Source organism: Amblyomma mixtum, chromosome 4 (assembly GCF_055824585.1).
Source record: "Amblyomma mixtum isolate Tamu chromosome 4, ASM5582458v1, whole genome shotgun sequence".
In the NCBI taxonomy this organism is placed as follows: domain Eukaryota; kingdom Metazoa; phylum Arthropoda; class Arachnida; order Ixodida; family Ixodidae; genus Amblyomma; species Amblyomma mixtum.
This window is the reverse complement of record NC_143015.1, coordinates 9,428,091-9,455,772: the sequence shown is the minus strand read 5'-3', so window position 1 is coordinate 9,455,772 and position 27,682 is coordinate 9,428,091. Positions and strand designations below refer to the sequence as shown.

The 27,682-nt window shown below is 49.5% G+C and overlaps 1 protein-coding gene across 1 annotated transcript in view; it reads left to right on the top strand.

The window, feature by feature from the left end:
- The first annotated feature begins 717 nt into the window (after positions 1-717).
- Positions 718-27,682, top strand: part of LOC149345653 (uncharacterized) — a 31,522-nt gene continuing 4,557 nt past the window's right edge. Inside the window, exons 1-2 of the mRNA XM_089541171.1 lie at positions 718-738; positions 1,546-1,708. Coding sequence (XP_089397297.1) covers positions 718-738; positions 1,546-1,708 — 184 coding nt within the window. The remainder of the gene's footprint in view (positions 739-1,545; positions 1,709-27,682) is intronic.

Here is a 27,682-nt window from a genome sequence, read left to right as displayed (position 1 = left end):
GCTTGAGGCGCATGATATCGACGGCGATGGGCGTAAATGGCGCCCCTGAGATGCTGTGACTGAATCCAGGACGACCTCGTAGTCATATTCTCGTATCCGGCGAAGGATCGTGTACGGGCTCAAGTAGCGGCGCCGAAGCTTTTCATTGAGTCCAAGGCGACGAATGGGTGTCCACACCCACAGACGAAGGGCACTGGCGCCGGCGATGGGAGAGGTTGCACACCACGTCGACCCAGTCAAAGACCGCAATTAATTGAGGTACATCAGATTTTCCCCTTTAAGGCCTTGTACCGTCTCCAGGAACGTTAGCGGCACCGGTGCACACCACGTTAGTTAAGTTGGGGCCAACTTTGGACTGATTTTTGGCCCTTTGATGCTTTCACCACGTTCCCATACTGCTAAGCCTAACGAGGGAGGGGCACGTGTCGGCCTCGGTCGGGGATCCCTCGGCTTCGGCGGCTCCAAACCAAATCACCAGATACGACCAACAGACGTTACGAACCGTAAAGACGGGTACGCCTAAAACCGAGGCACCTCTACCAACCGAGGAAAGTTCCTCCAAAAACGGTCCGCGCCTGGCGCTGAAGGAAGAACGCGGCGGCGGCGTCATCGAGGAACGCCGGTGCGGATGCCGCCGAGCAACACGCGGCGGATGCGCAGGAAGAGGGGACGGAGGGGGGAGGGGGAGGATTGCGCCGAGCGCGGTAGGGTGCCTCGATGGCCAGCGACGCTTCCAGGGTGAGGACACCGCTGTCGATGGCGACATGTTGGGCCCCACTCTCCCGTTCTGCTACATTGGGAGCGATGCGGCGGCGGGCTGTCTCGAACAGTAAACTGCCTCTACCGAGTGAAATTCCACAAACTTGCTGTCCTCCAAAGACAGGGTGGTACCATAGATTGTTTAAAAAGTGAATGAAAGTTCACTTTTCAGTGAACTTCACAGTTCACAAGCCGGCGCTGCAGTCCGCAGCATGCTCGGAGACGACGCAAATGCGGAACTTCCTATGTGGCCCGTTGGGACCAAGAAGTGCTAGTCTGTGCCCTGAAATTAATGGACGCCGCGGAGAAGCTACTCCGAGATATTATGCTGCTGGTCGGTCGCCGTGAGCTACCATTCCGAGGACACATCAAACAATCCGGTAAGTTCTGTTATGGCGTTGTGACTGTCTCGCACGACGAAACGTCGCAAAAGTGAAACACAAACTCAGTGCGGAACAAAATATGTTTGTCCGCAAGCTGGGTGGAACCCCAGTTGGGGTGATCACGTTCTCAGAGACCAAGATGCCACGGGCGGTGTTATACAGCTACGAGGGGCTCCCTGTTCGCCTATATAAGAATACAGTGACTGCATGCCACCGCTGTGACAAAGTGGGCCATCGGGCCGATGCCCGCCCACTACCGCAGCCCGGCCGCTGCGGACGCTGCGGCGTCCGGGTTCCTGCTGCCACTACTGACGGCCCAGCAGAACACCAGTGTGTTCTGAGCTGCCCAATTTGCGGCGGCGGCAACCTAACCGGACTTCCTGGATGTGTCGGGCGGTTCCAGAAAGCCGTCAAGCCGGGCTCCCCACCCAGTTCCAAGCCGATTGTAAAGACGGGGCGCAAGCAGACTCCTGCGCCTAAGGCCGGCCCCAAGAAAGCGCCATCTGCAAAGCCTAAACCCAAAAAGCCCAAGCTGGGCCACCTAAAACTCTCAAGTCGGGACCCAGGTGAGACCCACGGTCCAAGAACTTTACACCCTTCCAGGGGCGGGGGGGGGGGGGAGGCAGGGGGACCTCAAGACGTGAACCCTGGTGAACGAGGCTTATAACGTCGTTCAGGTCGACTTAGACTTGAGCAGCGACCAAGAGTACACAATGGTCCGAATACTGCCTTTCAGACGCAGCGACCCGTCAATGCATATCCTGAACATATACTCCCCCTCGCATAAGCAGCGCGTAACTTTCAGTAAAATGGGCCTTCGCACGATCAAGAACCTCTAGTGATTGTTGGAGCCGTCAATGCTCCAAGCCTTCACTGGAGCTGCCACTTCCGAAAAGGCCGAAGGACGTAGCTGGTGGAGCTCATCTCCACCCTTAACCTCACGTTGCTCAGGGACCCGGCGTACCCCACCAGAGTGGGGAACTCGTAACCCGTGGCACGTGTCGTGACCTTTCTCTCGTTAAAAATACTGAAGACGCTGCTTGGGAGAATTTGTGCGATTATCTAGGCAGCGATCACTCCTCCTCTGGGTTACGTTCCTGGTAAAGGCAGCGTGGAAAAAATAGGGTCATGCCAAGCTGACTGAACGGCACAAATTCCGAAATCACACTATCCCTCCCGTACTCTTTTACGGTGGCGCGCAGTGGGCTAACCACATAAACAGCATTCAGAAAAAACACGTCACTATGCTACAAACCACCAAATAGGGCCCTACAGTGGACACTTACCTTCTGCATTTGTGGCATGCTCGCTAGAGCTTAACTAAGCGGTGGAAAAAGCAGAAGACTAATCGCAAACTACGCGCCAGCATAGCCCAAATCACAGAGCAGGGGACAGCTTGGTTGCCCATCTCTCAGATTCAAATTGGATAGCACGTTTGCGACGCCGCAGCCCCTCAGATGAGCTCGAAGGGGTTTTGGCGTCGCTTTCGCAATCTCATCAACCCCTCTCAAACGAGAGGGTAGGTTTGGTTTGGTTTATGGGGTTTAACGTCCCAAAGCGACTAAGGCTATGAGAGACGCCGTAGTGAAGGGCTCCGGAAATTTCGACCACCTGGGGTTCTTTAACGTGCACTGACATCGCACAGTACACAGGCCTCGAATTTCTCCTCCAAAGAAATCCAGCCGCCGCGGCCGGGATCGAACCCGCGTCTTTCGGGCCAGCAGCCGAGCACCATAGCCACTAAGCCACCGCGGCGGCAAACAAACGAGAGGGTAGTCGCAAATGCAACTACGGCGGGCCCTGCACCGGCACCAAGGTACGACAGATATCTCTGTCGCATGGATGACCCAAATGGGCCCGAGTAATCGTAATCTGGCAAGCGTAATTAACAACTCGTTGCTCTTTCTGAGTTCCATGACCTTATCTGAAATGAAAATTTGTATTTGAGGAAAGGAAATGACGCAGTCACTGCCTCAAATATCTCGGTTCAGACCCGAACCGCATCGTAAGGGGAGGGCTAAAGGAGGAAGAGAAAGAAGGAAGGAAGAGGTCGCATAGTGGAGGTCTCCGGAATAATTTCGACCACATGGGGATCTTTAACGTGCACTGGCACCGCAACACACGGGCGCCTTTTTGCGTTTCGCCTGCATCGAAACGCGGCCGCGGCGGTCGGCTTCGAACCCAAGTACACCGCCTCAGTAAACGAGCGCCTTAGCTTCAGAGCCACCGCGTAGGGTAGCTAGAATTTGCCTGGGTACGGCTCCGGTACAGGACTGTATAACAGAGATCCTGTTGGTGAACCTCCTGTACTCAGCCTCCCTTCATTTATTAGAATACATGAACGACATCTGCCGAAGACGGCCATTCCCTCCCGAATGAAAAACGTCACTAGTGACATTCATCCCTAAAACAGGTAAGGCCGTGAATACAGACACCCTGAGGCCCATATCAATGAGGTCGTGTGCGGGCAAACTTATGGAGACAATGGTATGCCATCGCCTCTCTACATACCTGGAGGGGAAGGTCTTTTTTGCAGTCACCATGTTCGGGTTTCGCCCCCACATGTCTGCACAGGACGTCCTCCTCCAGCTGCACAGGGACGTCCTACGACCCACTGTTATGCAACACAATGAAAAAGCCATCCTCGCCCTTGGTCTGAAGGGGCTTTCGACAACGTTAAACACGAAAGCACCCTGGCCAACTTGAGTTCACTGATTGCGGTGCTACGGCGTGCGCGTATGTAAGAGACTTCCTCTCTAAGCGCCAGACTTGAGGACGAGATACACGGCATTTACATGATGGGAACACGGAGAATTTCTCAGGGGCCGGTGTTATCACCACTCCTTTACATCATAGCTATGATGTGCCTCCCGAGCCAAGTGGCCCGGGTGGAAGGCATTCAGCACTAGTTATATGCAGAAGACACTACAATCTGGACTACCGAGAGCAGCCTTGGGGATATCAAGGCCCGCCTTCAGCAGGCCGCTTCCATAGCCAATGCGTATGATATCGACTGTATGTATGTGCCCCAGCTAAACCAGAGCTTCTGCATGTCAGAGCGAACCAAAAGGCTAGGACAGCAATACACATCTCTCTGTCAGGAGATCCTATTAGAGAGGTGGAGTACCTCCGTATTCTGGGCCTTTTCATTCACCACAGACTGAGTGATGAGCGAACCCAAAGCATATGACACCAATACACATCTCTCTGTCAGGAGGTCCTATTAGAGAGGTGGAGGAGCTCCGTGTTCTGGGCCTTTTCATTCACCACAGACTCAGACCGGACTCCACTATTGTGAAACTCAAGAGAGTAGGCGAACAGGTAGGGCGCATGATGCGCCGTGTTTCCAACAAGCGGGCGGTCTGCGGGGCAGGGACGCGCTTCGGCTCACCCTTGCCTTCAAGACTAGCCGGATCCTCTACGCCATGCCATATCTCCGCACTACTAAGCAAGACGACAAGCGAATAGACAACTTCATCCGCAAGGCAACTTAGCGAGCCCTGAATCTCCAGAAGTTGCAGGAGGCCCACCTCATGAACCAATACACGCGGCTTATGCAGACGGCCCCCGGGCGCCACCTGCTCAACCGCTTCCACATATAACACGACTGCAGTCTAGAGGAGGCGGAGCATATCCCAGAACTGTGGCGCCATATGCTCTGGATCTCTTAGCTCGCCCTTAACATGGACAGCAGACGACAAGCGCGGGATCGGACGCTTGAGAGACAACACGGCGCACGACCCAGTGTATACTATGTAGACGCTTACACGGCCGCTTCCGTTCACCAGGAAAAGCGCGTTGGTGGGCTCTCCTTCCAGCCCAGAATTCAGCGTGAGCCGAGGAAGCAGCGATAGCACTTGCTGCCACGTACCCCAGTTCCAGAATTATCATGACGGACTCCCGAAATGCGTGTGATTATTGCTTTGCAGGGGAGATCTCACCCTAAGCCACTCAAATTCTGACACGGACTGCCACTGATTCAAGGCCGGAAAGAATCGTTTCGGCTCCTGGCGACTAGGGCTTACGAGGTAATGAGGTCGCGGACGCGGCTGCCCGAGCGCGTAAACGGGCTCCTCATCCCAGGTCTTTTGAATCGGAGACAAGCCCGCCTCTGCTGCGGTTCAGGGAATACCATATTATAGCGACAACCACCGCCCTTCCCCGGCTCCTGCTGAGGGGCTGAGTAAGACGGAGAAACGAACTTTAAGCCGCCTGCAAACAAGTACTTTACTCTTTCCTGCAATCATCAAACATTACGATCCTAACACGGATGAGCAATGCGCGCACTGTGGAGAGAGCTGTAATATCTTGCATACGGTGTGGGCCAGGACACAACATTCCCACCTCCCCCCCCTCCCTACCCCCTTCCCGAGAGGCACGGGAGACTGCCCTCCTCAACTGCTCCTCGCTAGAGTCCCAACGGGATCTGGTGAAACGGGTGCGAGACGGGGCCTCGTCATGCGGTATCCCAGAGTAGGCATGCCGATCATGTAGCGGAGCCGATCATGTGGCTCCCAAACTTTCTCTATTTCACCAAATGAAAGCTTTCCCCACCACCACCACGTCCACACACGCTCGGCGGTCTCATATTCCATGTGGCGTAGGCGTCGACTGTAGCGTCTGCTGTCGGTGCACTGTTGGTCCTTGATTCGCAGCTGATCTAGTCGTCGAGTTTGTCTTCATAGATGACGTTTGGGAGCATGGCGTCGAGTGTAGTGGTTGTCTGTCTGCCATAGACGAGTCTAAACGGTATGATCTGGGTGCTCTTCTGTACTGCAGTGATGTGCGCAAAGACGATTTAAGGAGGATGCTTCCCAGGTCCTGCGTTCGGCGTCCTCATACATAGCGAGCATGTCAGCAATAGCTTTAACGCGATATCGCTAAAGGCGAAAATTAGCCTCAGAAAATTCGACTCAGAAAATTCGCGATAGGTGTTGTCGATGTCGGCGTTGTGAGCGATAAATAGTGTGGCTTAGGTGGCCCAGGCTGCCACCGCAGGAGAAGCAACGTAGGTGGGCAGCCTAGGTCACGTGACCTTGTGGAGTTATCAGAACCTACCCACCAGATTGTGAGGAGCCTAGGTCACGTGACCTTGTGGAGTCATCAGAACCTACCCACCGGATTGTGAGGTAAGTAACTACACTGACAGGTGACAGTTAACGGTTGACCGCGAGAGGTTGATCGCAAGAGCAACTTGTCACATAAAACCCAGCAGCGATATCCTGCAGAGGGGACTATTTTTGGGTCGGTTTTATTTATTTTATTTATTTATTTTATTTGAACATACTGTTAGTCTATTTTGAAACGAATTCAAGCGCACAACAACACGCACACAAGAGAGGAAAGACACAGGACAGGCGCTAACTTCATCTGATTTATTTGCAGGTAAGAGAGCAGATTATATACATAAATGGAGACATGCGCAGTAAAGAAACACATCGTCGGGTTCACAATGCGTGCTCAAGGTACCTGTACTCTGCGTGCAAAAGATTAACAGACGTGTCACTCACACAGTCGTGCCCCCTCTTCCTGATGTGAAAGGCTTCTAATAGTTCACGTGCCGTCTTATCACCGCCTCTGCCAAGTATCTTTATCTCTTTTAGCCGCGGCTCGCACGCTCTGCAGTTTGCACAATGCTCTGCCAAATGTGTGCCTCCGCCCCTTAACGCCCGCAAATGTTCCCCCGCCCGGTCATTGACACACCGCCCGGTCTGGCCTATGTAAGCCTTCCCGCAGGTCAACGGTATCTCGTAAACGACACCGGTACAGCAGTCGATATACTTTTTTGAGTGCTTCTTCCTGCAGCCACTCTTCTTTTCCGCGCACGAAATGCGTGAGCAAAGTTGGGCAAGTTTAAAAGACAAGAAATCAGCATTCATATGCGGAATCACATCAAATGAAAAACAGAAAACGGAAGAAAGCCAAACTCTGGCCTTCAAAACATGTGTTCAAACACGTATCAAAGTATTCATTAATACAATCACACATTTGGTACATAATCGAGTGAGCAAAAAAAAGCAACATAAAACCAATACAGACTATGGATGGTCATCAATTCTGGCTTGATGACAAAACTGATGAGACTGCAAGCTCCATGAATTTTTCTAAGGAATGCTGCGCAGTTATAGATTTATCTTGGGCGTTCCATTCCCTTACTGCTCGGGGAAAGAAAGAAAAATAATATGTGTTGTTAGCACAAAAGTATTCATTAATCGTAAAATCATGCTTGTGACGTGTGCCTCTAGAACGGTTAAAACTAATGTAAGTAGCAGGATCCATGTTGAATGCATTATGAGTTAATTGATATAAAAAATGGCTGAGGCTTAACTTCGTTAACCCTGGTCAGATGCGAAGCATATTGATAGCTTGGCTTGGTAATACATGGCTTTCCTTGGTTGAATACTTGGTCATTTTAATACAACCACTAGAAGCCTTCGTCGTGGGGGAAGACAACGGCATGGCTACAGCGGAACGCCGACTAACCCCGAGACGCGCGTTGGGTGGGCGCCTGGATTGCCACGGAAGCCGCGTCCGCCTGCCCGGTGGAGCGAGCGTTTCACCTACACCGAGTGTGAACGCGCGTTCGAAATGCGCGGGAATGCCGCTCGAGGACATTCCGGTGTCTGTGCGATGGCATCGTTCTCCTTCTCCCAGCGCGTGACGGCGATCTGTCGTGACGTCATGTGTCACGTGGTATGTCACGTGGTGTGTCGTCACTGTACCACGTGGTCTGCACGGCGTGCAACCACAGCGACGGGGCGAGGTGGACCCTCATCTTCCTCTGTCGTGACGTCATGTGTAACATGGTATGTGACGTGGTGTGACGTCACTGTACCACGTGGTGTGCACGGCCTGTAACCACGGCGAAGGGCTGTAGTGTACCTCCATCTTCCTCTGTCGTGACGTTATGTGTCACGTGGTATGTCACGTGGTGTGCACGGCGCATAACCACGGCGAAGGGCTGTAGTGTACCTCAGTCTTCCTCTGTCGTGACGTCATGTGTCACGTGGTATGTCACGTGGTGTGACGTCACTTTACCACGTGGTGTGCACGGCGCATAACCACGGCGAAGGGCTGTAGTGTACCTCCGTCTTCCTCTGTCGTGACGTCATGTGTCACGTGGTATGTCACGTGGTGTGACGTCACTGTACCACGTGGTGTGCACGGCGCGTAACCACGGCGAAGGGCTGTAGTGTACCTCTAGTAATATGCTTCGCATAAAACGAGTCTATGAAGTGTTACGCGACTTGATAATGTGTCGAGGCCTGCGCGGGAAAGCAGCTCCGTGGGAGAGTCAGTGCGCCGGTATCTGTGGTAGATAAAGCGAACCGCTTTTCGTTGGACTGATTCGAGCATGTGTACATCTTTTTGCATATGCGGAAACCAGACGACGTTTGCATATTCTAAGATTGGGCGGATAAGGACCTTATACGCGAGTAACTTCGTATCTGATGTTGCAAAACGCAAGGCGCGTTTAAGGAAGTATAAACTACTCATGGCTTTTTTGGTAATGTTTTGTACTTGGGTTTTGGAGCTGAGATCGTCAGAAATAATCACACCAAGGTATTTCTTTTCAGTTACTGTTTTAAGAACTTCGTTGCCTGCGCCATAAGGGAAGCTAAGTTTTGTTTTCTTATTTGTGACTGACATCACTACCGTCTTTTCCATGTTGATCACCATTTGCCATGTATTACACCACTGTACGACGTTACTTAGAGCTGTGTTTAACTTTTCTTGGTCTGCTTGACTGTTTATTTTTTGATATAGCACGCAATCATCAGCAAAGAGACGCACCTTTACATCCACGTGATATGTTATGTCATTTATGTATAGAATAAATAAAAATGGTGCAAGCACAGAGCCCTGCGGCACACTAGAAATAACCGGAACAATGTCAGATGCATGGTCATTGTATTGCACGTATTGTCGGCGTTCCGATAAGTAGCTGGCTATCCACCTCGTAACGGGACCGTCGCCAAGTATCTTATTTAATTTGAAGTTCAGTTTGGTATGCGTTACACGATCAAAAGCTTTCGAGTAATCAAGGAATATTATGTCGGTTTGGCTTTGGTCGTTGATTCCCTGCGCGAGGTCATGAAAAATTTCTGTGAGCTGGGTAACAGTGGACAAGCCTGCTCTGAAGCCATGCTGGTTATGATGAATGATGTTCTTGGTCTCGGTGTGTTCTTTAAGGAATTTTAATAAAATATACTCAAGTATTTTGCAACAGGTACATGTGAGGGATACAGGCCGATAATTAGACGGGGACGTTACGTCTCCTGATTTGTGAATGGGAACTACTTTTGCTATCTTCCATTCAGCTGGCAGACAGCTGTCCTCGAGTGACTTGGAAAATATTAGATAGAGGCATTGGCTAATAGGTTCAGCATAACGCCTAAGAAAGCAGTTCGGAATTTTATCAGGACCGCAACTCTTTTTTTCATTAAGGTTCAATAACAAAGAAAGAATCCCATGTACACTTATGACTGGAGCGCCTGAAAGTTGTGTTGACTCATTGCTGTGACACGCGAATGTTCCTAAGACATTATTGTCGGCAGTGAAAGTGGATTGGAAGTAACTGTTAAATGAGTCAGCTTGCTGTTTTCCGTGTGTAGGTGAAGTAGCAGTCACATTTTTTCTATTTATATACCTCCAGAACTTTTCCGGAGAATTTTTGATGAAGTTGTTAAGTGTAGTGCCACAAAATCGTTTTTTAGCCTCAAGTACCTTATTCTTTAGTTCCTTTGTTAGCTTACTTATGTTTACCTTTAGCTCTAAGCTTGCTCTTTGCCTATTTCTTTGCCTTAACCTACTAATTTTTCGTTTCATGTGAATTATATCTCGAGTAATCCACGGGTTGTGCTTGCTAGTGGCCTTCTTTATCAAAGGGATAAAAGTTGTGATGCAGTGCATCACATGCTCTTTAAATTGTGCCCACAAAGCGTCAACAGTAGTACTACTATGGACATACAGATCATAAAAGTCATTGAATTCATGAATGAGATAAGTCATGACAGCCGCATCATCCGCTCTATTGAATGCGCGCACATATTTTGTCGGGCCACGCAGACGGTCCGATTTCGGCAAGTTTAGTGTAGATAGTACCATTTCATGATCAGAAATACCTTTTGAGACTTCCACTTTACAGTCGTCTATGTTAAAATGGTTACTAACAAACACCAAGTCCAGTATTGAACTGGACGTTCCTTGCACGCGAGTAGGCTAACAATTTGCACAAGCTCCAAATGTGCAAATGCATTTTCATTGATGTTATCGTTTTGCAAAAGCAACCCCCATAGAAAAAATACATGAATGCTCAAGAAAACATGATGTTATCAGTACCCCCAAATTTGAACATCTGAGGGCTGGAATTTTCGAGTACCTTCTATTCGATTACCATATGGGATTGTGTGCGCGTAATTGGCCACATTTATTTCGCAGGACGATGGCGAGGCCTTGACAACTGAGAAGTGATGAGTCCGAGCTGTTCGCTGTTCTCGAGAGCTCTCCGGTGTTTAACACTCGTGCTCGCCTGCGGGGTATTTATTTATTTATTTATTTATACAGAATACCCCTAAAGGCCCTCGAGAGGGTATTACATAGCGGGGGGGGGGGGGGGGGGGGGCACAGGCAATTGAACAGAATAAAAAAAAACCACAAATATAAAACAAACAACAAAAGCACAAATAAGACACACTGGATGAAATAAGTAAGCAAAAGAATCAATCAAAAGCACAAATAAGACGCTTTGCATGACATATAAGTAAGCAAAAGAATCAAAAGAATGGCAGCGCGGCAAAGAACGAAGATTACTGCATTATTAAAATTATATAAACAGAACACTAATACAATGAATCTTTTTAGTAACAAACCCTGCAAAAAAGGAAGCCATGAACAAATAAAATAACAATGTATGCGAAGAGTTAAGCAGTAGTTATTGAAGATATAAGCTTAAAATATTTATCAGGATCAGTGGTGGTTGCGATATGTGAAGGCAGAGTGTTCCAGTCAGATATTGTGCGTGGTAAGAATGAATGCGCATAGATAAATGTCCTGCACGTGAAACGTCTAACTTTAAAGGGATGATCGCGGCGGTCAAAAATCGAAGTAGGCAAAGAAAAAAAGTCATTATGAAGTGATGGATGATGATAAAGTTTATGAAAAAGTGACAGTCGTGCAATTTTACGGCGGAGACATAAATCCTGGAGACCTGCGCGTTTCTTTAAGGCTGTGACGCTGGTGTTACGTGATTAATCGGAGTAAATAAAACGAACGGCGCGGTTCTGCAATGATTCAATGTTATTTATTAGGTAAGATTGGTAAGGGTCCCAAATAGCCGAGGCATATTCAATTTTAGGTCGAATTAGAGTGGTATAGGCATGAGCACGGAGGTGAGGAGGAGCATGCTTTAGGTTATGTTTTAAGAGACCTAATGACCGATTAGCAGATGCAAGCATAAGGTTAATATGGTGGTTCCATGCTAAGTCTGAATGAAGGTGAAGTCCTAAGTACTTATACGTGGTGACTAGCTCGAGTGAGCTATTATTTAAGGAGTATGCTGTTTGAATTCGAGACATTCGGTTAGTAAAAGACATCAATTTAGTTTTTGAATGATTAAGTTGCATAAGCCAGGTTGAGCACCATGCTGTTACTGAATCCAGGTCAGATTGAAGGGATTGGCAATCGGTGTTAGAATAAATTTTGCGATAAATTACGCAATCATCAGCAAAAAGTCTGATATGGGAAGAAATGGAATCCGGTAAATCGTTGATAAATATTAGGAAAAGTAAGGGGCCAAGCACACTTCCTTGTGGGACGCCAGAGTGTACTTGGCTGAAAGACGAATTGTGGTTATTGACAGTTGTAAATTGAGACCTGGAAAACAGAAAATCTTTAACCCATGCAATGACAAGAGGGTTAATATTAAGCAGTGCTAGTTTCATTAATAACCGGTTGTGAGGTACTCTGTCGAAAGCTTTAGAAAAATCAAGAAATATGGAGTCTACTTGAATGCCAGCATCAATCGATGAATGCATGTCTTGAATGAATCCGGCAAGTTGCGTTTCGCAAGAGTAGCCTTTACGGAACCCATGTTGATATTTAAAGATAATGTTATGTTCTTCAAGATAGTTAATTACCTGCGAGTGAATTACGTGTTCAAGAAGTTTGCAAACAGTGCTAGTTAATGAAATGGGTCGGTAATTTAGTGGTGAGGAACGATCGCCAGACTTGAAAATTGGCACAACTTTAGCTAGGCGCCAGTCCAGCGGAATCACGCCTGATGATAGAGATTGTGAAAAAATAGCGGACAAGATGCGATGAATACCATCAGATGAATTTTTGAGTATTTTGTTATTAAAGCCAAGGTGATCTGATGCTGATGTTGTTTTAAGCTTCCCTAGTAAGGATAAGATACCGGTCTCACTGATAAATATTTCGGACATTGATGTATTAGAAGTGCTGACAGAATCAGGAGGTAGAGGGAGATCTTCACGGGTAAAAACGGATGTGAATGCGTTATTGAAAAGTTCGGCGCATTCGGCCACTGGAACACTGCTGCCTTCCGCGTTAGTAAGAGTAATGTCAGGATGATTAGCGGGGTTTATTATCTGCCAGAACTTCCGTGGATTGTTTGTTAGCATTGCCGGTAGATCGTGTGTGAAGAAGTGCCTACGTGCAGATATCAACTCAGACTGATATTCCTTATCACATAATTTGTACCGTTGCCAAGATTCGGAGTGTCTGTTCTTGTCGGCTTGTCTGTAAAGGCGCTTTTTCTTGTTATTAAGGCGACGTAGATGCCTATTAAACCAAGGTGCTGTGTTAGTGCAGGGGATACTGATGACGGGTATGAATCTGTCAATGAGAGTAGCAAGTTTCACGCTGAACAGGTTCCAGTTCGTTTCCACGGAGCGTGACGAAAAATCGTGAAGAAAATGATCAGCAAAGACTGACAACTGAGCGTTTATTTCGCCGAAGTTTGCTCGGTTGTAGCACCTTATTTGTTTAGTACGAGTTACCTTTCTATGGGGCACAAAATTCAGGTTACCCGTGATTATGGAATGGTCGGAAAGGCCTTCTAAGAGCGCAATGTTGGAGCAAAGGTAAGGATCACTTGTCAAGATAAGATCGAGAATATTGGCTGTAGTGGCGGAACGACGCGTAGGTTCAGAAATAAGTTGTTGCAAAGAGAAATCCAGACAAGACTGGAGGAAAGCCTGAGCTTCGGGATCATTGGCAGGAGCTGTTAAAGACGACCAGTTAATAGCCGGAAAGTTAAAGTCACCAAGTAAAAGTAAGCTTGAATTCGGAAAACGACAAGTAAGATCGCTTAGTAAATTAGAAAACTGACTTGCGAATGAAGAATTCATGTCCGGAGGGCGGTAAATGACGCCAATGATGGCTACCGTGGGACCACAACTCAACCGAACCCATACCGATTCTATGTACGACGTGACCTCGATAGGCACAGCAGTGAGCACTTTACTGACAGCCAGAAGGACACCGCCACCTCTACGGCCCGTGCGGTCACAACGAAATATGTTGAATTTGGAGTCACAGGCGAAAACGACATCATCAGGAACCATGTCATTTAACCAAGTCTCGGTAAGCGCGATGACCGAGGAGCAACATGAATCAATTAAATAAGAAAGAGCTACGTTTTTAGAAAGAACACTCCTTATGTTAGTGTACAGAAAACTGACATCGTAATTGGAGCAACGCTGCGCGTTTGGCCGCCCGGGTGGTTTGCCAGCCACTTTACGAGAACTGGAAGGGATGCGTCAGGCAAGGGACACGCGCACTGCGCTACTGGTTTGATCATCCCAGAAATACGAGACACCATTGATAAGCAGTTTATCAAAAGACAAACGGACCATGTCACCTTCTTTTTTTACTGATTTGGCATACTTCCACAGTTGGCTGCGTTTCTCACGAACCGTTTTCGAGTAATCTCGCGAAATGCTGAAATCGGTATTTTTGAGTTTATAGCCCTTACTCATAAGCGTTTCGACTTCTTTTTCGTTGAACAGCTTTGCAATAATGGGTCTCTTTTTTTCCTGAGAAAAACGGCCTATGCGGTGAGCACGGGCTAAGGAAGACAACGTGATACCAAGTTTGCTAGAACAGAATTCGTTCACAAGACGCTCAGAGTCTTCCCAAGTTTCAGACTCATCAGTGTCCTGAACACCATAAAAAAGAATGGTTTGGTTTTGGTTTTATGGGGTTTAACGTCCCAAAGCGACTAAGGCTATGAGAGACGCCGTAGTGGAGGGCTCCGGAAATTTCGACCACCTGGGGTTCTTTAACGTGCACTGACATCGCACAGTACACGGGCCTCTAGAATTTCTCCTCCAAAGAAATTCTAGCCGCCGCGGCCGGGATCGAACCCGCGTCTTTCGGGTCAGCAGCCGAGCACCATAACCGCTGAGCCACCGCGGCGGCCCATAAAAAAGAATGTTAGACCGGCGGGAACGATTTTCCAGGTCGTCAAGTTTTACTTGAATGTTGGATACATCGTGTGTACAACTCGTGGCAGATACTGTGGTAGGCACTGACTGTTTTTTAAGTTCCAGTTCCTGCACACGGGTAGCTAAAGACAGTAAGTCACTTTGAAGAACTGGAATAGACTCGATTTTAAGTTCAAGTTTTAAGTGATTATGACGCGGTGCTGTCATAATCATGGTCGATAAATGACCCCCCCCCCCCCCCCCCCCCCGCCCCTCTTACCCCGCGCCCTGTACAGAGAACCTATGTTGGAAAGAAATAAAATAAAGAAAAAGAGTGATGATCGCCTCCTAGCACAAGCACAAGAACGTGACGGGACTGGATGCATAATATGGTTATAGCCTATGCAAGGAACGAGGTGGATCTGGTGTTTTCGGGGGAGAAAAAATGTCCGGGAAGAAGTCAGGGCCGGAGATCTGCATGCAACCGGAGACGCCACAGTCAGGTATCGGGCGGATGGCCAAGGCTGAAGTGCGATGGTCGAGCAATTACCGAGGGGCAATAGGACTGGAAACTGAGAAGCCTGGCGAGAGAGAATGCAGAGGCAAAATGTGCCCTGCTCGAAAGGAAAGTGTGACGCTCAGAGGTGGCACTGGAAGAGTAACTGCTGGCAGTCTAAGTTTCTGGGCAATGAGTTATATGATAAGTCTTCTTGGATACGAGCGGGTCGTCGCAATACTTCCCTGATGCAAGTCCCGATGGAAAGGACTGACATAGAAAGCAAGGGGGGAGCAGGGTGCAAAGGGCCAGCGCCGGGGCAAGAAACATATTGCAGGGGTGTAGTCGACCTGACCGCAACACTTGCTGCTGAAGACGCGCTGCGCTTGAAGGAATGCTGAACAGGAGCCGTATACTTAGATACATGATCGCTATCCTCGAAATATAGCGTGAGGTACAAGGGGGGGGGGGGGGGGGGGGGGAGCGCAGGCTGGTAGACTGGCGTCCGAGAGTAAAAGCTTACCAGAGGTCGAACCCCAAGGAATAAGCGCAGGTGGCTGGTGCACTGGTTTGCGTTTCGCCACTTGGCGCAGTCGAAGAAACCTCAGCTTCGTGTGTTGTGGAGACAAAATCGCAAGCACGTCGATAGGGGCTTTGAAGAGCGGTATATCACAGTAACGTAGGACCACCTCTCGTGTAGCTGGTCGTGCGAGCGATCGCCTGTTCCTGTACCGTGGTGCTGCACTCATGGGGCAGGGCGCCTTTAATAGAGTGCCGCGTTGGCCCTGGGAGGACACATCACGCATGAAGAAACGAGACTTGATTTGCGCGAGCCAAGGGATGCAGTACTCGGGAAGGAAGGCAGGTAGTCAACGCCCGCGTACGCTTAGCTGTAGTCGTGGATGCGTGGGATTTGTAGTGAGGAAGTGTCAGGCTTGAGTCAGGACGGAGAAGGCCTTGAGGGGACGAGCACTGGTGCTGTTGTGAACGAGGTGGCTCCGAAGGCTCGGCATCAGGTAACGAAGGCAACCTTTCATGGCTTGGAAGTTGAGTGCCACAGCTGGTGGAAGAGCAAGGCGGTGGAAAACGTTGGGCAGTAAGGCTTCACAGTTGAGGAGAGCCCGCGCTCCCTTTCATGCAACGTCGGCAATGTAGTAGGTCGGTTTCGCCTGGTAAAGACAGATGGCTGAATGTGTTTCGGGGAGCAGCGGAACAACTACCATGGACAGGGGAGTGCTATCATTCGGATCCAGTGTCACGGCGGAAGGTGGGATCGGCGAACGGCAGGAAGCTGGGAGGCACTGTGCCGGTTGTAGGTGCTCGGGGGCTATCTGTGGTCACGTGAAATGTGGGTGCTGCGGCGATCACATATATTTCACTGGACGACAGGCACCGGCACGGCGAGGCCTACCAAGGTGAGGAGCGAAGCGCCCGACCTGCTCGCTGTCGTCGGGAGGTCTCCAGTGTTCCATGCCTGCTGTCGTCGGTGGTAAGTTTGCAAAGCTCGTGTTCGCTAGCGCGAGAGGTGCGGTGCCGCGATGATGACGATTGCTACAGGATAATACTAACCCTACACGCTACCCCAGCTTAATGCATACACTAATACTCACTAATCCACCCAAACCGACCCAATAATCCCGACCACCCACTAATCCACCTGAATCCATTTTCTCAGGGGACCACATCCAAAATTTGGGGTGTTATGTAATATATGGGGGTGGGTCGATTCGCATTGCATATAACATTTTCTTTAAGAAAGTGCTGAAGAAGGCCCTAAGCTGTTTATGGCCTGCATCAGATGAACGAAAAGGGAGCGCGCATATTCTCTTTGCTGGTATTTTCGTTAAATAAAGGAAAGGAAACGCTTAAACATTAGAGGGCAGCGCAAAAAGGCGCCACAGAACACAGGACGGGAGCTGACTACCAACTGTTTTATTGTAAAGCCGCCTCGTACATTATGAAGCCATAATAAAGCAGGTGACAGACAGGGAGCCAATGGCGCACGAAGAAGAGAAAAAGGGGAGGCGTCATTGAGCGCGCTGTTCGTGTCGGTGCTCACCGTGGCGCTGGTCATCCTGGAGCGCCGGTTTTAAAAGGAGTCACAGAGAGTGCGGCGCAGCGGCGTTGGCATTGCGTCGAAAGGCTGTGGTGGCTTGGTCAAATCATGTCGGTCTTTTATCTAAGCTACAACGCTGAAACATTTCGGGATAGGCACTGAAACTGCTTGGCGAAAATATGAAATGAGATGGTAGACGTATTTAGCAATAAGTTACGCCATTTTGGCTTTGGATTCAATCATGTCCTGTAGGAAAACTGGAGAATAAAATAAAGAAGGCATGGTAAATCTTATCAAAACGGCATTTTCCGAAGCTACCAGATAGCAATAGCTTTCAAGTCGTAGTAGTACTTTTGTCAGGATAAGCTTTCATCCTTACGGCAACTAGATAAAGACTATTCTGTGTCCTGGGCAGCCTGAAGCTACGATTGTTTTGAGAAGCGAAAAATGAACTTCATTCGCAAATACAACAAAGCATGTTGGGAGTTCTGCCTGGTCCTCACTACAACCAGGCGCTAATAAAACGATGAAAAACTAAAAAAAAAGAAGAGCTTGGAGCTTGAAGAAAAGGACGAAGATAAAACAGAAATTAAGTCCGCTTCAGCTCGTGTTCAGAGGTAGTCGTCGTGAAGGCCGAACCGCAACGCAGAGTTTCTTCGGCGCCGCGTCAGCGTCTCTTCTACCGGCGTTGTCGTTCGGCGCCGCAAGAGACGGCGACCAAACACTTGAGGGCGTGCGAACTGGCGTCTCCACCCGGGCGGCATTCGATGTGTTTTGTTTCATTTGTCGTTGAACCCCTCCTCGCGCATACAAAAGTGGTTGCGCTACAATGCAAAATTATTGAGACTGTAAATACCTTCAAATAGACACCAATTCTATAAATGTAAATGGCTGTAAATACAAAGAGTTGTAATGTATATAGCCGCAGATAGATGCAAATTTCTGTATATACAGTTACTGTAAATTTTTGGAAATACAAGTGAATTAATGCACGTAAACGTCCCCTTCTGTTTTACTGTCTGCGCAGCGAAGTTCCTCAGCTCCACGTAAACTGACTTAAAATATCTCCTACCCTTCACACAAAACTGAGAGCAGCACCCCTATTACATATAATTGAACGGTGCCATTTTTACTGCTGCTGCGAGGACACCTCGTCATCGTCCCGGACCACAACATTTACCCGCGCAAAACAATTTTTGCTAACAATGGTGCCACGAAACTAACGATCCTTAAAACTTATTACTGTCTACTCGTCTGCCAAGGAAGAGCAATAAGTGGCGCAAACACCTCAAACAGCGCCTCAAGTGTGCCAGCTGCCATCCTCAAGTGATAATAGGAGCGAACGCCACAGCCCACATCTCCAAACGGCTGGAGGTGCCGCTCCAGCCGGTTGTCGTTGATAAAAACGCTGCGCCGCGGTTGAAGCGAGAGCTACACATGGAGGGGTAAGAAGCAAGAATCTGACAGACGCCAGGAGTAGGCGTAGGACAGCGATATCACCACCGCGCACCTATACGCAAACATGACACAAGCAGTGCTACCATCTGGGTAGCGCCGCAGCGCGGCAACAGCGCGGCGTACCGACGGCTCCCGTTGCGAGGCGGGCAATGCAGCTGGTATTGTAAAAATAGAGGATGCTCTGGTTTTATTCAACCATCCAGGTTCAGCAACGCGGGCTGTGCGCCATGCACGCAGTCCAACATATGCTCCGGACCTTACTAGGTGGTCAGGTTCCGGGCACCCCTCGTGGCATCTGCAGCCCGAATGCTGGCGTAGTGACCACCATACGTCACGGGCCCGCCGATAGCGCTGTAGGTGCCCTGTGGTCAAGTGGGACACCTTTCGCACCACCCTCGAGGATGTCTCTCTGCGGTCATCTACTTTACTTGTGGACTGCATACAAAGTGCGCTTGATAAGGCTACAAACTGTCACCAGGACAGACGTCAATCGCCCGGCGCCGGATGTGGGTCTGCTTAACTTGTTGGCTGCTCGCCGACAAGCGGAGATAGCAACTTCGTTAAAACATTAAGTTGGGCTAGTTGGTAACGGCTTGAAGGAATCATATTCTTAGCGGTAACAAACAGACACAACACCAAGCGGGTGTCCTGTCTGTGTGTATCTTGGTGTTGTGTCTGTTTCTTACCGCTAAGAATATGATTTCTTCAAGCGGAGATAGCAGCTTCCCGAGACTTGACTACTGCGCAAGCACGCAAAAGGCTGAATTACCTTACTGCCAAGGCTCGCACATATGAACGCGATAACTCGCGACGGCAGTGGCTTGCGTGGTGTGAGCAGTTCTCGACAAAGTCATCGCATGCTTCTCTGTGGCGAACGGTTTGGGCGAAGGAACATGGCCCCGTCCTCCTGGCGCAGCGGCCACAGCATATGCTTTGCTGTTAACTAATCTCCGGATGATTTCGCCAGAGAAGCAGCGCAGATGTTTTTCCCCAAGTATGACGCGTTGCTTCCAAGGGTCACAGGACCGGACTTGGTTGGCTCTCCAGTATATGTCGATAAGCTACCACGTACAGCCGACGCCGAGGGAACCACAAGCACATTTTGTATGCCCGAGTTGCTTGCATTGCCGCATTAGATGAGGACTTTCGGAAAACTGCACCCGGTCCGGACTTCGTTCCGTACGAGGTGTACAGGAACTTGAGTTCCGCTGTATTCCTTTCAAGTCCACGCCACCATTAAGAAATTATAGATGGAAGGCTTTGTACCTGAAATCTGGAAATCAGTCATTGTGATCCCCATCCCAAAGTAGGAGAAGCCGCCGACAGACCTTCGTAATTTCCGGCCAATATCCCTTACGCCGACATTGTGCATCTTACCGAAAATATGTACGATAATATTAGTCATGCTGCCATCCCGGAATCCATTGACAAGCTGTATTTCCCGGTTAGAGCGGGCAATTTTGTCAAACCCTTTCTTGAAGGCCGACACTTTGTCATACGCATCAGTGGTGAGGTCATTGGATCATTTGTGCCTCTTCGCGGCGTACCCCAGGGATCGGTATTATTGCCAATATGATTTAATATTGCTTTTACCCCACTTGCTTGGCGCTTAGATGAGTGTCTGACATTAGGTACTTATTGTACGCCGATAACATCACTGTGTGGAGCACTCACCATGACCTGCAGACTGAAGCCGCCGCCCTACAATCAGGCATAGATATTACGTCGACTATTGCTTCTTCAATTAGTCTTCAGCTTTCATTGAGAAAAACTACGTAAGTGTCAGTCGCCAACTGTTGGGGCGCTGTGAACTCACTGCAACACCAATTCGTCTTCATCTATCCGAAGCTCAACTTGAAGAAAGTTCGACCGTAAAAATGTTGGGCATGTCAATACACGAGTCAGAATCAGGGACTGCATGGCTTTCTCGAGCTAAGAAGCAAGCGATTCGGTCTTTGGGTCTCAGACGCAGTGCTGCTAAAACAGGTGTGCCCGCTCTCATGTAGCAATACAGTTGGTGAAGACCAATTCCAGCATTGGACGAGGGCCAATGAGATCGCGTTGAAGCTGTTAATCAAGAGGCAATGAGGGTCATCACTTGCCTTCCCCGCATCACCCCGATCGTGGCGCTCCAAGAATATGAGCAGCTGTATACCTTACATGAGCTGGTGCGAGGACATCGAGGAACAGTGCGTCCGGCATTGTGCTTGCCCTCCAGTCATTTGCCCTTCTTTCCTCTCTCCAAGAGTACGCAGTATATTCAGACTCACAAGCCGCTATACACCAAAAACACAAACGCACCCTAACCCCTTCTCTCCAACTGTGCGTTGAACGAGCGGTCTCCGCACTGCAGCCTTCTAACGTTTTCCTCCGCTGTGTCCCTGGTCATTCAGAGGTTGACGGCAATGAGCTGGCCTATCAGCTCACCCGCGACACACTTTTCAGGGCACCCTTGATCCCCTAGCCCAAGCCCTTGGAGGACGGTGGGAGACTAACCCTTCGATGCACCATAAAAGAGGTCTACCTCGAGCTCCGCCTCGACAAGCGCCTTTACCCTCCCCCTCATCCGTCACTCACGGTGCCGGAGGCCCGCCTTCTTCGGCACATCCAAATGAATGCAGTCATCACCCAGTCCCGCCTCTTTCTCTATCGGTATCGATCGGACCCTTCCTGTCTCAACGGCCCCTGTATCTATGCGGATGTGGCCCATTGCCTCTTCTGTTTCCCGGCTGCTCAGCAGTCGGGTTCCTAACCCCCACTTTCTCTATCCATCACCACCTGGCTGGCCTGGCTTGGTGCTGAATGGGAGGAATAACAGCGACTTCTGGTTTCCCAGGCGGTCAACATGCTCGGCCTGTAAATTATGGTCGAATAAAGGTCTTCTACCACTACAGAGCTGGTGTACCATAGACGTGATGCTCGCCGGCTTAAGTCTCCCCTTACTCACACAACGTGTGCACTTAGGGCATACTGGTATGCTTCGTCGCACTGCATTCTACAGCCGCCTCCACCAGTTCTCCTTCCCTGGCGTTTTGTGCAGCTAAGCGACAACAATCTTACTGATCTACGTCGGCCATTATTTACCCTCGCGGCGGCGTCATTTCGCGAACGAATTACAGAATACACCCATCTGCCGCATCGCTCCATCGTTATGTATGCTGACGCAAGCATCCAGGCCTGCGAAACGACTGCAGTTTACTGCTCTTGCAATTGGCAGTGCAGCGCACACGATGAGGACGAGATTAGACAAACACACGCTCGCGTGCACGCACAGACACACATTTCATCTCGTCCTCGTCGTATGCGCTGCACCGAAAATGTCTAACCAATATGCCCAAGCGCCTTCCTTGTCTGCCCTTGCAAGTCTGCCCTGAACAGAAGGTCCAGGTTTCGCCTCCCAAAACCTCCATCCTGCTCCTGTGCGGAGATGCTTGCGGTTCAAGAGGCACTTTGCTCTGTGGCCGCCGTTCCCATGCTAACTACGCCCCGCATTGTCGCTGTCACCGACGCCCTTCTCATCACACGCCTACTACGACGCGTCAGTCGAACCCAAGTTATTTGCCAAAAATCTATCCTCTAGCGGCACGAATCGCGCAGCAAATTCGTGTTGAGTCTGTGCCACGTGACCTCCTGAGCTCATAAAGCCGTGCAGATTCAGCGACCCGCCTTGCGACCCCAACATCGTTTTTTCCTCGAGTCCTCACTGTGGATTACACCACCCTCCATTTAATAAGAAAGGAACACTCCGGCGCTGCACAAGTGTTCTAATCCCTGCGTGTGCGGTAACCCTCCCCAGTGGCCTTACCCGTGCAGAGGAGGTTGCGCTTCGGAGGATCCGGGTCGGGGACGCCCTAACTCCAGCCGTGACACGAAAGTGGCTGCAATTCCGAGGTTTTTTATCCCCGCCCCAGGTGCCCAGTCTGCGAGAACTGAGGCTGAGGCTGATACTGACGCTGATATTCACCACCTGCTGTGGATTTTCCCGGCGCTGAAGCCGACAAGAATTCAGCACCTGGCTGCAGCGGGTCTATCGCCGAGCAATCCTGATTCATAGACCTCTTGGACGCATGGACCACGTCATCGTTCACTTTTCGGCCTCATTAGAGCTTTTTTTTTATTTATTTAAGCATCCTCGACATTCATCATTACTAGGGCCCGGAAATTTAGGCATTTGCCTAAACATGCCTATAAATGCCTAAACGGGGGGTTTTTGCACTTGTCTGCCTTTTCGTCATTTTTTAGGAAGTACTACCTATTTCACCGCATTTTTTTGCCTATAAATGCATAAAAAAGGCACTTTGGTCCTCGGCGCCGTTTTTCAATTTTGAGACATCTGTCTATGTATGGTGAAAGGCACGCGCCGATGCACGAACAAAAGGCGCGGGTCTTGCCGAAGGTTTTTCGCGAATTGTAACTTGAACGCAATGCAACGAACTGTTTATCTCGAAGTGTAGCAAGAGACGGGTTTGGAAAGAGACCTGACGTACATTAGTGAAAAACTTCTCAAAATTGACGGAAAGGATGACAATGTTGGAAAAGGCTGGACTCTCAATAGATTAATCGTTGAAGGTAGTGGCAGAAGTACCAGCAGCACTTCGAGGACTGGAAGGAAAGGGTGCTACTGCTTGTACGAAGATGCAACAATTGGTAGAAAAAAATAGATGCCTAGAAACAATTTCCCAAATCAGAGACTTTGTACGCGGAGACGATATTGCCACATCACCTGAAGGCCTAAGCCTTTATCAACTCTCATGTTTTAGGTTCGCGCCACTAACTTCATGTGATGTCAAAAGAAGCCTTTTAAAGTACAAAGCTATGCTTAGCAAAAACCGAAGGAGCTTCAAGTTCGAAAACCTGAGAATGCGCTTTATTACTTCAGTTGAGGACTGCGTACGCTCCATGCTTGACTTACAAATCTTGTACATATGAACAGAGAGTATTATTCAAAGCGCCTATTTTTGCTTTATAGCGCCTATTTCAATATTTTTTAGAGCCTAGATGCCTGCCTATTTCGTGGTTCTTTAGTGCCTAAGTTTCCGGGCGCTAATCATTACAGACCCTTTTATGCCCCGAGGCTATAAACATTGCCGAAAAAAAAACGCAGCAGCTGGTATCCGCGGCTGAGCGGGCATCCGAAATTAAACAACTGAATGCATTCGAGAACACAAATCTTATAGATACCTATCCACGGCTGCTAGAATTGTTCCAGTGGTGTCGAAATGAACGCTTTCCACAGTCTAACAGAAAAGTCAGCGTCGCTGGTGTCAAAGAGCTCTTCGCTCAGTGGTATTTGCCGCTTGTTGATTACATTTGCTTCCCCGCCAAGGCATGCGCGGCGGCGCGCCACGGCTTCTTCGCTCTATGCATCTCCAGCCGGATGTTGCGCCGCGGTGACGTTTTCTGCCGCGCTAATTGCGTCAGAAAAAAGTCAGGCGGCAGTTAGACTCTCACGAACCGAGTTTCACGTAGCGAAAGCAATGTAGTCTCCTTTTTTCGCTGACGAACCCGCTCACGGCGAGCGATATCTACTGGATGGCCAGAAGCGGCTTCATGCAATGTTAGAAGATGTAGTTCACTATACGTGCGCTCCTTAGCGCGATCTCCTTCCTCCTTAGCGCCTAAGCCAGGCGAACAGCTCTACTTACATATACCCCATACCTGACGTCACAACTGTGAACTGCAGCACGTGAAACAACGCGATAACCACGTGCCTTCCTTATTTCCTCCGCCGACGGCTTGCAAGGTCAACATTAAATGTCAAAGTTCAAGATCAAAGTTGAAGGTCAAATATAAAAGTCAGAAGTGAAGGTCAAAGTTTAAGGTCAACGGTGGTCCAGTGAACCACACATGGTTAGGTATATGTGCATAGCAACACTAGCCATGACTTATCTCAAGGTCCTTCGGAAGCTAACGGCCAAATGCGTCCAGCTATAGTAGTACAGTAATACAGCTTTCTCTACAAGAAACGCCACATGAATCCCGAGCTTTAAACGCACCTTCGTGGGTTGAACCGCGTTGCGGCCGCCGCTGTCGCTGTAACCGAGCGAACGAGATTACCGCCGCTCGCTCATAGATGGCGCCACAGTGGTGCGTGCCGTAGCGTGCCGTCGTTCAGGTAGCGATAAGCAGAGTGCCCATTTTTGCTATGGTTGATTCCGGAGCTGAAGTCTTGGTCGTTCCGCTTGTTTTCCCCGGAGTGCTTTCGCGGTTACAGCCGCCACGCGCAGTATTAAAGGGCCACTGCCCAGGGTCCGGACAATTTTGAAAAACAAGCCCACTGCATAGATGAGGCATCGAAGATAACCTCTGCAAAATACTAGAGCCATGCGCGCCCCGAAAAGCTGCGAAAATTCAAATCAAAGCCCGTTCGTTCTTTCCTTCCTTCAAAAACGGGCCCGGCCCACTACTCTGCACCCCGCTGACGTCAAGGGGGGCTACTTTCGCTAAAGGCACTCCATTTGGTGCATCGTTCTGACTGACGGGAGAAGGTTGGGCGTAGCCTTGGCGTCGCGTCGTCTGCACAAGGCTTTCCGCCGCGCCTTCTGTTCTGGCTCATGCCTACAAACCCGCATGAAGGAACAAAAAAAAAAACTGCGGAGGGAGCGTGCGGCGACAGCCTTGAACCCTAGCCATAAAAAGTAAAAAAATAGTAAAACTGAGGGAGTTGGTTCGCCCCCCCTCCCCCCCCCCCCCCCCCCCGCCGTGATCACGTCACGAGACGCTCTGCGTGCGCGCTCCCTTCTCAGTTTCTTTTCTTCTATGCGAGCCCCCCAAAACAAGGTTTTAATTAGTAGTGCAGCAGAGCCTTTCCCTCGCTCGCCCACTTGACCGCTCCGCACACACACCGCTTATCTTTCGTGCATCTTGCGTACGCCTTGACTCCAATGAATGACATATGCTTTGGAGCGGAGAAAAGACACAAACACAAATAAATAAATAAATAAATAAACACAAACACGCATGGAGAAAAGCAAACGGGCGGTTGCCGGGTCCGCGCTTCGCCGTGTGTTTCGAACACAACCGACTTCCGCCCCTCCGCTCGTGAAACGGTGGGGAGGCCTAAAAGAAAATGAAAAGGTGGCTCGTTAACTGGGAATGACAAACAGATGTATGAAAGGATGCGCTCGCTAACAAGTCTAGGTGGTCGAGCCGATCGCGCCTCTCGATCGTTCAGTGTGCGGAGAAAATGCAAAAACCAAGAAAAGAATTCTATTGAAGGCGGGGCCATGACGTCGCCCTGTGACGCACTCCACAGACACCACGCCTCCGGCTTACACCGGAGAAGGAAGGGGTGATTTTGCCTTGCCGAGCCTACTCGACGAGGAGCGGGAGAGAAGAATTTCGAGGAGGGAATGGAAGGAGAGGAGGCTCGCTCAAAGAGAGGTAGAGAGTGTCCGCTGCGCTGGGGTGGGCACGGGCCCTTTAGACACGCGCTCCCGCGCGCTTCCTCCTCGCAGTTGTGCAACGCGCCGCCACACAGGCGGGCACTGCTGTGAAATATGCGGCAAGCGATAGATTGTCTGCGTCGGCCTCGCCACTCACAGCGTTGTCTTCCTAGTATGCAACTCCACCTACATACAAGTATCTCTCAAATTCTTTACCTCTGTATATCGCAAAACCAAAACACCCACAGAGGTCCGCCCCAATTTCGCATTTCTGAGTACCGTAATTGTGCTTATATTTTTTAATGCGATAACATTAGGAGGGCCATAACGGCGAAAACTGTCGAGCGGTTTAAGCGTCGGGGGCGTGCGTCAAGCCCCCACTTGCTATATGATGTTGAGGGTCATTTGCTTCTCTGCACCTGCTCCCTATCAATTGTCCCTCTCACCGCATACCCCTCTCTCTCTTCTTCCCCCTCTCCGCCTGTAAGGGTTCTCGGTGGAGACGCCTCAAGAAGCACGACTCAGCTACCATCACATAGCAGGTGGGCGCCCCACAAAGATGATGGACAGTTTTAGCCTTTACGGCATCCTGCTGCTGCTGCCGCATTAAATTCAAATCACTAAGAAAATCACTCAAACAACTGCAATCCTACGTGCAAAACCGATAACCTCCGAAAGAACGATTTTGCAAAAATGAAGCTTGCAGGAGCTATTCCTTGTAGCACTGACTCCCGGAAACAGCAACCTGTTTCTCACAAGCCCTGCCGGTTTCTGTGTGCCAGTGGAAGTGTACTTCGCTTAACCGCTGCGCCACTGCTCTGGTAATGGTATGAGGGCTCACCGCGGTTTATGAATTAGGCATATTTTGCCTAGTTGAGTAGTCGGAACTAGAAGAGAATCAGAATTGGAATATATTTGGGACTGAAAGACAATGAACTCAGAATCGGAATAGCATCATAAATGGAATTGACTGCAGAGTGAAAGAAACATGAAAGATTCTGAAAGAAACATGCTATCGCATCTCCTCTCTATTGATCAAACTGATCGCCTTGAACTTTTTCCACTTTTAGCCTGTAAAAATAGTTGCATTAGCGCTTGCGCGAAGACATCAGTGATAACTACTTCCCGTCAAAAATTCTCCCAAGCGCTGGATTACGGTGCTCATTGAGGCTGGCGGTGTTGGTCACAAATTTCTAACGATAATAAGCTGTCGGGAAAACACAGCGTTGTGTGAATGCGGAGGTGCTGAAGCAGTGACGAAGAAATTTGATTTAGGCACTTGATTTGCACCTCTCGCTCTTAGTGCACCCACTACCACGGTGTAGTCAACACTGCGGTCAGCCCACTATCGTCATCCAACGTGTATCGACCGTCGGTCGGAACAAAGAACAGACCAGATCAAGGCAGAATGAACGGCTGGTTTATTGCGGTCCGTACATTTATAGGGCCGCGGGAAAAGAAGGTTAGCGTTAACTGGAGAGAAATGAGTATAGCCAGGGTGTCGAACCGGAATTTTTTCGGGTTCGGTTCGGGCTCGGATTCACGCCTTTCGGGTTCAGTTCCGGGTTCGGCTCCAGAGGGCCATTCCGTTCCGGTTAGAACCGGTTCGGACCGTCCCGAACCGGTTCAAACGGGTTCAGGACAAAAAAAAATTAGAACGCAAATGAGTTTCAGTCAACCCTGCTATGCGTTTTCAT